General features: G+C 35.8%; 1 protein-coding gene across 9 annotated transcripts in view; it reads right to left on the reverse strand.

Annotated features, from left to right (window-relative positions):
* Window positions 1-9,042: 9,042 nt before the first annotated feature.
* LOC108970763 overlaps window positions 9,043-13,728 on the reverse strand; it is a 53,171-nt gene continuing 48,485 nt past the window's right edge. For 8 of the 9 annotated variants that reach the window (XM_018936330.1, XM_018936378.1, XM_018936362.1 and 5 more), the window contains exon 5: window positions 9,043-10,756. In XM_018936330.1, the coding sequence (XP_018791875.1) occupies window positions 10,179-10,756 (578 nt within the window). In that variant the 3' untranslated portion in view covers window positions 9,043-10,178. The remainder of the gene's footprint in view (window positions 10,757-13,728) is intronic. The other variant, XR_001993507.1, reaches the window with a different exon arrangement.

The raw sequence follows: 13,728 nt of genomic DNA on the forward strand, positions 1-13,728 counted from the left end.
TAGGGCATTCACTGCGTTCATGGTTCTCGGTTCTCGGTTCTAATCTCGCCTCGTTCAAATTTAGCAAACCATTTTTAAGGCTTGATTTCCCAGGTAATGTTGATTAATCTAAAGATTTTCCCTCAAAAATCAATATTTTATTAGCATATGAATTTAGTTTGTAACCATTTTTCATAATAACAAAAGTTGCTTCACTTAAAAACAAACTAAATATTAAGTAAATAATCCCAGTAGCACCATCCATGCGTCAGGCCGGGGCCAATTGTTAAATAACTGATTTAATTAAAATAAGAAATTTGTTTTTTCGTTTATTATTAGAGCAATTAACAATAGTAAAACTTAGTTAAACTATGCTAAACAACACTTGGTGACACTGAAGATCACTTTAGTGAGGCATACTCACACTCTCTTCAACTCTAGAACAAGTAATTTTTTTACAAGCAAGCAGAAGCGAGGAGAGAAATAGCGAATCGAATACAGCCGTAATTGACTTAAACGGCACTGTGCAAAATCTGGTCACCTTAATGTCAGTAACACTATTAAACACCTATCTACATATGTTATATACTCGCTAAATCAGTCCCAAACCACTCAACTTCATTGAAAAAAGCTCAACTGGGTGAGAAACGCTCAAATCATTCGATTCGACAACTTAACGCAAACTAAAATTTCATTGCATACTTTTAGGCGTATTATAATTGCATTCACATTTAATGTATGTATTTTATCAAAACCACATTTGCCGTTCATTAGACTGTTATGCGACTTAAATGTAAAACATGCTCTAATCCTAAATATGAACTAAAATACAAACCCATTGAAATACATTATTGCCTACTAATGCAAGGAGAACAACAAAATTAAAATTATTCAATTTAAGAGTGTTGTTATTTATTTCATTTCAATTTGCGAGCACTCAGCTTGTCTTAATAATAATACATATCCCGTATTTTTTTGTTTTTGTGAAAACGCTCACTCATACTTTTGGGATATGAAAATTTAAAAACCGCTGTCTATTAATTCTCGCACCCGCAACACCACAAACGCGGCGAATAATGGACGCACACACACAACACTCCACACAAAAGCAAATAAAGCTCCACATAGCAGTTACTATACGCCGCTGTCACAGCCGCCACCATGGCACGCATACACCTACACATGCACAGCAACATTTTGCTGATCAAGCAAAATATTGATTACAAAAAGGAAATGCGAAAAATGTTGCTCAGTGCAGCGAGCGGAACGCCATTTTTTCCAATATGCTTTCCATATAATCACTGTTAATTGAAAAACCCGTAGTCGCATAGAGTAAAATATGTCGACATATAAATATTTTTGGCCATGCAAGCTGCCGCTTAAAAATAAGAAATATTAAAAATTTATACAAAAAAAGTATGCCATAAACATTTTATAAGCCGCCAAACGTTACGCGGACCGCGGCTCACAAGCGTGCAGCATTATAATGGAGATATTTTTGTTTTTTTTTTTGCTTCGTGGAAAATCTGCAAGCGATGTCATTTTTAAAATTATGTAAATTGCACTTTTTTACAATGAGTACACAGTTTTTTCGCTGGCAGTGTACATGCGACACTGGTTTATTAAAAGAATATTACCGTTGCTGATTGAAATACGCAATTTTTTTAAAGTTGCAACATTATTGCATTTAATTTGGAAAATAAAAACTCTTTTCAAGTGGTGACGCAAATTTATTTATTGATAATATTAAAACACATTTAACGTGCAAATATAGAGGTGCTTTGTGTCCATGTGTGTGTTTATGTGTTTTGCAAATAATTGCTTTGTATTATATTTATATTTTTTCGTGCATTCCAGTTCTTTTTCAGGCATTAACAGTAGTTCTTCTGACACATATGCAGAAAGAGATATGTTTAGAATCCTATACTTAAAATAAAACTGTTCGAGGTGCCTTAGTAAAAAGTGTCAGCATAAGAAGTTATTTGTCGAAAAAATTACTTTTTAGGGTGTTGATAAAAAACCTTATAAGAATTCGTTGCCCAAAGCCAGTAGTGAATCTAAGCCGCCAACGTAATGGCGCCCTTTCATGCTTTTCATGAGAGAGAGAGACGTCTGTGACATTACGCTGACAGCCATTCTGCAAGATGTCCACTATCCGTACTAAGTTAACAGTATGGCACAGCCGTCAGCTTAAGCTCAACGTTTCCAAATCGTTTACGAACATCGTAGTACTAATTCATTGCTTGATTCCTGGGTTTTTGTCCTCTGTACTGTGCTGTGATTGCAGGCTTTTCACTGCTGAACTGATTTCAGAGTTTTTGTCTAACGTTTTATGTTGTAGCGTTGCTCATCGCGTTACCTTCCGCTCATGGATATTTGATCACTCGAGACAGAGCGTTAGAGGTTATGGATGTTTGTTTCGCGTCGCTGTTCCCCGCGTCGCTAGTATTCACAGACTGCTTCAAATCTATTAAGCCGTACCCTCCTCTGTTATCACTATTGGTCAGGGACTACAAATTAATAGTATTAACCAAATAACTTAAACCGTCAGCATCAAACGTACGTCAAGATCAAGCTCTTGGTAGCCGAGCACAACCTAATACCCCTTCGCAATTATTTAACTATTAACCGCAGTTCATTAGACTAACTTAGATTAACTATTCGATGTGATAGTTATAAACTTTTTTCACTTTTTTCACTGGAGAGGGTTTCAAGAGCTTGCTGTGAGAATGTTAAAATTTTTTTTTTTTTTTGTTTTTTTTTTTTTTTTTTGTAAAGATGATTTCTTCATCCTACAATCTTCTGAGGGTCCAAAATCACATAAACTCACTACACAGCGTCAGGTAGGGGTGTACTACTGGCAAAAGAATCCTTAGTGAAGTCACAAAACCTGTTAAAATTTGTGTTAAACTCTATTATCCTAAAAGCGATAATTACTCATAGAACTGGTATATGCGTGGCAGGTTAGCTTACCAGACTAACCTAACCTAACTAGAGATCCCAAAATATCTTATAAATATTTCAGAGTTCGTTTAGCTTTGGATGATGGAAGTCTTGTGCGTATTTCTGCGACGAAAATACTTTTCTTGTAATCAAGAATTAATGCCATAAACATGTAGGACTCTTCATTTTTCAGATCACGAAAACACAAGTAGAGAAAGCTCAGCCCAATCCACCAGCAAAAAAAGTAACCGCTAATTATGAATATATAAGTCGTTTTCGATTCTCCCTTTCTCCCGTTATCCTTGAGCGCTGCTCTCTTGTCAATAAATGTACACGTAAAAACAATACCAAAGTTATTGAATTGCATTGAGAAGAAGATCCTGATAAGATCCTAGCAAGAAACCACACATTTATTCAGATGGCTAATGTCAGCTGTTTCAACCTCAACCTTGCAAAAGCTGGGCAATTGAGCAGATTGTTTCCACATCATATTCATCCATATAACTTGGACAGTTTGCTTCCGACTGAATTTCTGACTGTACAAAACTCCTTCCCTTTTTACCAACTCTCTTGCTTTTAGTTACCACCAACTCAGCTGGCACTTTTTGAATATGCAATAGAAGGATAAGAGCTTTTCAGCGTGACCCTGTTTGAAATCGTTCATATACCCAGCAACTTACATCTTAAGCGTTTCTCAGGCTAAGACACTCCAGTACGTAATACACTCTCTCAGTTTCAGGATTAGAGAGAAAAAAAAAAAAACCAATATTAATCATCGAAACAAAATCATCAAAATATTCTTCATTAAGATCTATAAACTTTATCAATTTTCGAAGCACTTTTGCCACTCTGATTAATATACACCCAAAACATGCATTCTGAATGTATAAATCGCCTCTTCAGATGTCGAGAAACGTTGACCTCTTAGTTTATTTTGAACGCTGCGGATTAATATTAAGTCACTCGCTGCCAAGTCAATACTGTACCTGTCTCTTATACACAAATTGATGTGTATAAGAGACAGGAATGAGGTACCTCCAAAACATGCATTCTGAATGTATAAATCGCCTCTTCAGATGTCGAGAAACGTTGACCTCTTAGTTTATTTTGAACGCTGCGGATTAATATTAAGTCACTCGCTGCCAAGTCAATACTGTACGTTGGGCGACTCTAAAAATTGATGTTTCAGTGCTCAATAATGCAGTTGCTTCAATTAATATGTGAAGGCTTGCTTTGTCGCGATGAATACTTTTTTGAGCGATTGACAAATTGTGTTCAAACCAACGCGAAGAATTTTTTTTACCGTCAAATATTCATGCAATATTGACTTTTTGCTGGTTCTTCTAACGCCGATATTTGTCATAATCTCACCCACGGCTACATGACGATCTTGCAATATCAAGACTTACGTCTGAACAATGTTTACAAATCGTTAAACTTTACCCATCTTAAGACCCAGCATTCATTATTTGATAATATTCAACCGAACAGACTATGTCCAGCCTACGTTTTCCAGCCAAATTTTGTTATTATAGTAAACAAGCAAAATTGCCGCATTTAGGACGAAGAGCAACCTGAAGATCAAGAGCTGTCATTTTATACAGAAAAAACAACGGTTGTGGTATGGTTTATGGGCCAGTGGAATCATCGATTCATATTTCTTCAAAAATGAAGCCAGTGAGGGCGTGAGCATAATAACCGACTATTTAATGCCTGAAGTTGAAGCTCGTCATCGGTTGCGACATTTGATTTCACATGCACACTTCGGTGTGTAGATAGCTTCACGTTTTGGATTCAAAGGATGAACCACCTGAGACGTAACCGTAGCCAACAGTTTTTCGCAAATGATTTTAAGCTACAATATGTATTTCTTCCCCTTTCATTATACAACGTCCAGTCTTCTCATGTAAGTAAAAACATCAATTGCTAGAGAATGATCTATCTGAAAAAGTCGTAACATCATTTGATCATAGTTTCAAGATAACTCAATTAAAAATTCATCATGATATTATAAAATGATTCTCAGCTATAACCATTACAAATAATTTAGCGTGGTAGAAGGCAGTGAAAAGCAAAATAAAAAAATAAAAAGGGTATACCAATATTTTCCTACAACCGAACTTAAGCTTTTCCATACCCATTTGACCTCACAATTGAAATTGCGTAATTTCTGTCCAAACTCGGTACACTTTCAAATCCAACAATTCTCGAATGTCAATTCATTTCACTTGCTTTCACTTTCCATTTGTTGCCAGTAAAAGAACAAACAATTTGAGCTCTGCTGCTTCTACCGAAGACCTCGAACATTTGAACATTTTAATTCAGCTGTCCTAAATCGGTAGACACTACGCCCAAGCAGTTTCATACCACTCCCAGCGTGCACTTACACACATATACATATACTTCCGCTCAAGTATTTTTGTGTTTTGTATGAGTAAGTGTGTGTGTGTGTGTGTTTTTCATCCTCTTGCACCTCCACCTAAATGTCACTGGAAATGAGCAGCCCAAACGGCAGCAGTTACGAGAAAAACAGCAGAGAAGACATGCAGCCAATTGCCTGACAGGCAGTTCAACGGAAACCAAGACGCTAACTCATAGTAGCAATCGTCGAATAATTCACTTTTTCCCCCAATATTACCGCTGCGCCATGCAAGTGATTTCACTTTTTTTTTTTTTTTTTTTTTTTTGGGAATTCCTCCTCAATTCATCTTCGCTCGCATTTTCTACTTTCTGTTTTCTTCCCAAAATATGGTAGCATATTTTATTTTTATATCCTTTTAGCTCACTCCTTCTCTCTTCCGTTCGACACTTTTGTTAGATGTGATATAGTTTGGTTTATTTTCTGCGCTTTTTATATAAGAAGAGCACTTGGTATGTTCGCAATTACATTTTGCTCTGAAAATATTCACACTGACAGCTGAAATTCTAGCGTGTCAACTTGCATTTGGAACAAATCCATTTTTATCTAATTTGCTGATATTTCTATTGAAACGCTGAGTTCTTAACTTAATGAGAAATATTGTTGGTGGGAAGAGCGGAGAGTAGAAGGTTTCGGAATTGGGCTTGAATACTCTGGAAGCAAAATCTATACGTTATTCCGAAATCGACTCCAAACGAAATCATTTTTCTAAGGAAAAGCTTTTGAATAAAGATCATTGTCTGTCTTAATACGGATGATTTGCGCTGTAAACGCTAATTAAAGAGGTGTGACCATTAAATAATCTTGTCAAGAAAAACGACAATGAAAGAAATGGTCAATCGAGATGCTCTTGGCTCTCATTTCAGTGCTTACCTAGTTATCGTAGGTAACTTTGTTGATAATATCGTCTCCAGAGAACAGTATAAATTTTGAAATTTGAGACTAAATCATAATACTCTCTTTGCAAGCAGATGTTAAAGAAATAGGGTGAAGATACCTCCATCTTTAGAGAACATTTTGGGATCACATAGGCGTTCTTGCAAAGCAGAACTAATTTTATTAAATTTATTGCTTTGAAACTAAGACCTGCTATTGCTCTGTACGACTTCTTCAATCTACTGCTGAAGAAAATAGTTCGAACTGCGGAGCTTAATCGAGCAGATGCAGTAAGAGTATGCAGCTTCTGGCGTACGCCGCCAATATTGATATGATTAGCCACAACATCCGGCGCGTTAGTTCTTCTTTCTCCTAACTGAATAACTGAACGAGGGCAAGACGAAATATCTCCTGTTATCAAACAAACAGTCGTTGCACTCGCGACTAGGCACCCCCGTCACGATTGACAGTCATGACCCTCAAAGTATTAACATCAACAACAATGTCAGCCTGGAAATCCAACGCACAACAACTCTTCCAACATGTGCTACTTCGGATTGAGTAAAGTACTCTCTTGACGAACAAATACCAAACTCTTTACGTCCCTCTTTATTCCCATCCTGCTATATAGTACAGAAGCATAGAGGATGACAACATCTGACAAGTTTTCGAGAGAAGGGATCTGCGAAAGATTTATGGTCTTTTGTGCATTACCAACGGCGAATAACTCGTTCGATTGAACGATAAATCACCTGATATAATATAATATAATTCTTGAAGATATGTTTTGAAAAGGAAAGTTCTTAATCAAGTCCCTCTGACGCAGATCTATATCAAAATATGTCTTACTTGTTTGGCGAAGGAACACTATGAACTTGAAACTCCAATAGAGCCGCTGAGCTAATCAAAGCTTTTGATGACGACTTAACTTAAGATTGCTGTTAAAGAAGAATATTCAATTTTAATCAGGTTTGAAACTTACATATTCTTTGTACTTCTTTCTTATGGGATAATGGATTAAAGAATATAATTGTTATTTTCTTTTAACTGTTTGTTATATTTCCAATTAACAAGTTTAAATAAATATACATTTATTAAAGTGAAAACGATAACATAATAAAATTACAGAAACATTGACAAATTACATGACAAGTACAGACATACAAATTTATGTATAACGACTATTTTTAATTAAGCCTAAGAGGTGTTTGTTATAATGATTTCAAATAATATTTATTTAATTATAATAATCTATTGCAGAATTAAAATTGATTCAGAAAATGCTAATCTAATGCCGGAAACCCTTTAAAAATAGTCATTGGTTTTTCAGCAGACTACAATGTCATATATCTATATACATACTTGTAAGTACTTATTTTGTCTCAAGTGAAACGAAAGTTCTATCAAGGAATCATATATAGCACACACTTGTGGACTACGTTTACTCTGTGATGGATACGATAGCTTCTTATACTGAGTCAGCCTTACACAGTCACTTTTCCAAGAAAGGTTCAAAACTGTATTATATACAACCACCCTAAAAACAATATCAGTAAATATTGATACAATTTAGTTGAGATTCTCGTCCGAATCGTAGCTATGACAATAGTTATAATTTATGATAAATTTCATTGAGAAAAGACTAGCCAGTTCTATGGAGAAAGAATTGAAGTATAGTTTTAGGAAAATATTTTTATAGCAGTATGTATTCTGATTATAAAAATCCGATCCAATTCAAACATAGATTATAATGCTAAAATGTACGAGCTTACGAGTTTATGCTTAGCATTTCGAAAAGTCCATTGAACTCGAAATGAAATTTCAAAACCAGTAATTAGCACTTCTTTTTCATTAGAGAATATTAGCACCAGCTTTAGTCGAGAAGGAGAGTAAAAGAGACAGTGGGAGAAAGAGAATTGTATGGGTATGTATGAATGAGTATGAATAATTAACATATAGATTATTATGCTAGAATTTTTCAAGGGCTCATGCCTAGCATTCCTACATACCTAGAGCCCATTGATCTCAAAATGAAATTTCAAAACGAGTACTTGTTCATTGCTGACTTCTTCATAGACTAAGGAAATCAGTAGCCAAGAGGAGGAAAGTAAGACAGAGAGAGAGAGAGATACAAATATGGACAGAAAGTGATAGATGAAGTGAGAGAGTTCAGAGAAGATACAGCTTTAAAGAGAGACACTGTCAACAAAAACATCAATTCAATCAAAATGGTATACGTGAGATTTCGTAACTTTTTCCGAATAATCAGATACGTAGAGGAAAACATGATTTAGAACATGATCGTTACAATTTACTTACAAAAGATTGAAAATATACTTCTTCCAAAGCAATATTCAACGGTGAAGTAGCAGCCAGTTTGCAGCTCTCTGTAACTCTGCGCTAAACTTCAAAAACCTTGATTTGTACTGATGAATTGTTTGTTGCTACACGAAATTACGAGTCTTAGCCTCTATTGTACCATTTGCTGCTTTGGCGAAGAAGACTAGCCTACAACTAGACGAAGCACCTAATGACTGCTATGCACTTGTAGGCTTGATGAGAATTTATTATGTTTTTGAAAATTTTCAAGAGGTACAGTGGGATGAAAGTGCCACTGAAGTTGCATAAAATTGTTTTCGGAAAAGATAACTTTCAATGTTAGACTTTTTTAGGATATTTGAATATTAAAACTTGATTTTGGGATCATAAAAATTAGATTATAGATTGGAATCGTAAAATTTAGATTTTATAGATGAAATCGAAAATATTAAGATTTATCATTTCAAAATATATATTTTATTTTACTTCAAAATAATATAAAATTTTATAATTTTTGTTTCTAACTACCGCGTCAATTAGCAAAATTTCTTCAAAATAAGACTAGTTACAAACATGTACGAAAAAAAACCAGTTCCTAGCCAGTTACATGACATGTTTTGTTAATGTTAAACATTTTTTTGAGTGCCTTGAGTTTCCGAATTTTGGTAAATAGTATCATTGAAGGCAAGCTGTAAAAAAACCATACACATAAGTCCACATCAAGTCACTGTCAAAGCAGTTTTGGCCACACTGTACCTCAAATTTTGTTGCCTCATTTCTTTGTAAACAACTTGATTGTTGCCTTACTACATATTGTGTTGTCTCAGCTTACTGTTGTTGTTGGTGGTGCCATCGTTACACACTGTTATTTGCAGTAATTTGTTGCAAACATTATTGTTGTTGCATTGCCAGCACAGCGCCACTCATTGTTTTGTTCGCTTTCTCACCACACTTCAATGTGCTGAATGTTGCACGTTCCAAATGCCACATGATTTCCCAGTTGGACAATGATAATTTTGATATTGTTGCTAATCCCCAGCAGTAGCTGCCAGCGGCAAAACACAACGGCGTGCCACACGCGGCTCGGCTCAACTCGGCTCGCCTAATGCCAACAACTGCTAATCTGGGCATTATAAGTGTTGTTTTATTTTAGTTGTAGAACTTATAGTTGTTGTTGTTGTAGCTGTTTGCAACTTCATCATTGCAACTGCAACAGCTCTGCATTTTTTTTTTTTTTTTTTTTTTTTTTTTTTTTTTTTTTTTTTTTTTTTTTTTTTTTTTTTTTTTTTTTTTGTTTACTTTATTTATTTCTACTTTTAGTTTTCGACTTAAATTGTTACTTTCGTACCCTCAGGCTGATGCTCGTTTTTTGTTGAAGATTTCGTGACTTTTCTACCTTGTTTTGTGTTATCTGCTGATTTCTTACTTGACTCCAACTTGGGTTTAACGAGCGCATTGTTGACCAGCGCATTTCCTTCCGTCACAACGCCACACACATGCAACCGCCCAGCAATACTTTCAACGCCCCTCATCCGACCACGCGAGCAGTCCAACCTACAGTTGGTTACACAAAATGCATCGCAAGTACCCCCCTATCTCCTTAACCCCGCGCTAGTTCTCTTAAGTTATAGGACTGTGCTCTTCAACAGCTGACATTTGTCGTCGTCGTTGTCGTTGGTGGGACCCTCCTCAACGCTGTCGTCGCCCTGGACGCTGTGATGGACAATTGCTCATCTGCGTAACTTTTATAAACTTGCTGTGATGCTTCACTCGCCTGCAGTTGTTGTTGTTGATGCTGTTCTTTTCCAAGTCGCGCCCGACTCCGCCGCCATTGCCAGTGACTGCGTTGCGTTGAACTGCCGTCCTCAGCTCCTGCAGCCTCCTCTAGCTTTTTGTTGTTGCTTTTGTAATTGTCAGTCGTGGTGTTCACTTGTTGTGCTGCCTCGGTGTGCGCATTTGGTGTTGCTGTGCATTCCTTGGCAGCAACTTTTCCATTCGACACATTCTTTTGGCTACCAATAGCAGTTTTGACCTTCTTCTTATCTTGCTGTTGCATTTCTTTGGATTTGATTTGTTGCTGTTGTTGTTGGTGTTGGTGATGTGGGTGTTGCTGATCGCTTTCATTTTGCTGAATTCTTGCTGTCGTGGTCGCCTTGGGACGCCCCTTGGATTCAGGTGAACATTTGCGCTTCTCCTTTGTGGAATTTCGACTGTTTCGAACTGCAAGGAAGTAGAAATTAAAAAAAAAATGAGAAGATATTCTACTTATATGCAAAAGTATTTAAAATTTTTAGCAAGTTTTTAGTTATGTGTAATTGTAATTGTGTCTGCATATTCCTGGAAACATAACTGTTTACAGTCTTATTGTAATATACTGTTTGGATCGCTGTTAGTTGCTTAAGGACCTACTCATTTTTTGTGGTTGTGCCTCCCCAAAATTGTGCAAATGGGGGTTCCTGAAAGTCTTAGATAACTACTGAAAGCTACTAGAGTTTTAGGTGTATTTGTTTTTTAGTAAAAATTCACTGGAAGGCTCGCCAATGTCAGCAAACAGGTGGTCGATCGCTAAAAAGTCGGATAAACTTAAACACGTTCATTATTTTACACAGAAAATTTCCACTAACATTTTACATTCTGGCTGATACTTAAATTCAATCAAGCGAAATAAACACACTCTGTGGATTCACATTCATAACCTTGAGTCGTAGAAGAAGACGAAACTCGTCTGCCCTGGAACCCGCATCCACACTAATAATAATATCCGCCTTAAAATCCAATTCAGAATATCTCTTGACAACAGGTGGTACTTCGGACTAAGTAGGCAATTGAAAAGTAAAGTCCTCTCTCGACGAACGAAGACCAAACTCACTTACCATTTCCATCCTGCTGTATGATGCAGAAGTATAGACAATGACAAAATCTGATGAGTTGGTCTTAGGAGTGTTCGAAAGAAAGATTTTGCGGAAGACTTAGGGTCCTTTGCGCTTTGGAGCCGCCAAGTATCACAGCCGATGGAACGATGATCTGTATGAGATATACGGCGTCATTGACATAGTTCGGTGAATCTAGAGACAGCGGCAGGGCTGGTAGGGTCCTGTTGTCCGGATGGACGAGAACACTGTTGCTTTGATGGTTTCCAATTCAAAAACCGCCAGCGTAAGCAGAAAAAGAGGAAGGCTTCCACTCCGTTGGAGAAATCAGATGGGAAAGAACCTAACTCACTTAGTATCTCGAATTGGCGCCGAGTAGCGGAAAAAAGAAACGACTTGTACATTGCTGTTAACTCATCTATAACCGCGTAAGCGGTGTCTGCGCTAGTAAAGAAGAAAAACATTCGCTAATATTTCACCTACTTCAAGTGAATCTCTAAGATAAGTTTCTTCTATTAACTTCTGTCCCTCAACTTGATTAAGGTTGTTTAGTTCCTTTTCGTCTATCCGCCATTACTTTGCTATTTTCTCCCATAAATTACTTGCTTTAAACGCGCACAATTTTAAGAAGCCGAAAGAACTTGATTAGCAGACATTCCACAGATTGTTTCACTACTTTTTAAAAAGTAAAGCCGAAGATACATAATAATGCAGAATCTCTTATAAGTTCATTGCCGTATAATGTACAAAGAGTTCGATTGAATGCTCATAGAAGTTCGGAAGTCATTCCAGCCTCATTGATATTCAGCACTCTATTCAGCTATCAATATCTTTTGCTGAGTAAGTGCTGAAAGCCAAAAGCTCTTCAAAGGCTGATTGTTTCTTTCCAATTTCCAGTTATGGTCGTTATGCAATAAAAAGACATCTATGTGGCAATATTTTTAAAAGAAGATTTTTTTTTTTTTTTTTTTTTTTTTTTTTTTTTTTTTTTGTTTTTTGAACCTGCGATTCGAGAATTCAAAATTGAATAATGAACTTGTGTATTATATATATTATATTGGGCGAGAGTGAAGAATAATTTTCAAAGTGCCTTCGCAACAAGAAGCTAAATCTAATAGAAGAACTTGATATGTATAATTCTTAGCACCAAACACTATAGAAATCTATGCCAGAATATTGCACTCGTATGTAAGACATGTGTCGTCAGCTTGATAGCAAGTCATTTTCAGTAAAATATAATATAATGCGAATTGAGTGCAAAGAATGGTACAGTATTACTCCATGAGTTGAGGGAAGAATTTGGTGTATGAGATGGTAAATATGTGAACATAAAACTGAAATAAAAATATTGCCTTCGAAAATATTTATAACTTGTCTGTTCATAAGTATGTTTATATTTTTACAAATTAATTTAGTGATAGGTTTAAAAACAAAAGACAAACATTGACTTTGAAATCGAGTTTACGTTTCTAATATTAATAGCCAGTATTCAATGATAAGAATCCATTTTCCTCTCTTTTATATTTTTCCCATAATCAAATAAATACCAAATGTTCAAAAATAAGAAACATTTGTTAATTTTGGTTCAACGAAGCTTTAATACCTTTCGGAATTACAAAATCTTTCTTACAAGCACTTGATTTTGAGGAATTGAGTCGGTAAAACAATTGCATTTATGTTATAGTGACTCGATCTGAAAACTGTCTGTAAACATTATGCCATTCTCTTGAGAAATACCTCATGCCAAATTTCGTGAAGGTATCTCGACACATATAAGTTGTCCATACAAGTATTTTATTCCGATCGAGCAGTTTGTTGGACAGCTCTATGCTGTAGGATCCGGTATCGCCGATACCGGCCAGTGAACAGCTTATTGGAGAAAACAGGACGTGTGCCAAATTTTAGTGCGATATCTCAAGAACTGAGAGACTAGTTTCGAAATATATAGACGGATGACTAAGTAAACTCAACTCGTCACGCTGATCAGATAAATGCAGGGACTTCTTCATAGCCTTCTGTGTATTATCAGACCTGACATAAGCTTACATACTGAAAAAAAATTGTGTACAAGTTTTTTGAAAACTGTACGGACATCTCAAACACGTATGTTCATATTTGAATGCAATAAATATGTGGCAACTCTGCTCAAAAATATATTCGACTCCAATTAATGTTGAATTCAATTACTTTCAGGACCATATTATCATCAATATTTCATTAATTTTATTCAAAATGAAAAATATTTCATTAATTTAATTTAAATTTTTTTGAGATGGCAACTCTTTTGAAAAATTTGGTAAATAATATCAGCTGGATTACACA

This window comes from Bactrocera latifrons, unplaced genomic scaffold (assembly GCF_001853355.1).
Source record: "Bactrocera latifrons isolate USDA-ARS-PBARC rearing strain unplaced genomic scaffold, ASM185335v1 scaffold_107, whole genome shotgun sequence".
Taxonomy (NCBI): Eukaryota; Metazoa; Arthropoda; class Insecta; order Diptera; family Tephritidae; genus Bactrocera; species Bactrocera latifrons.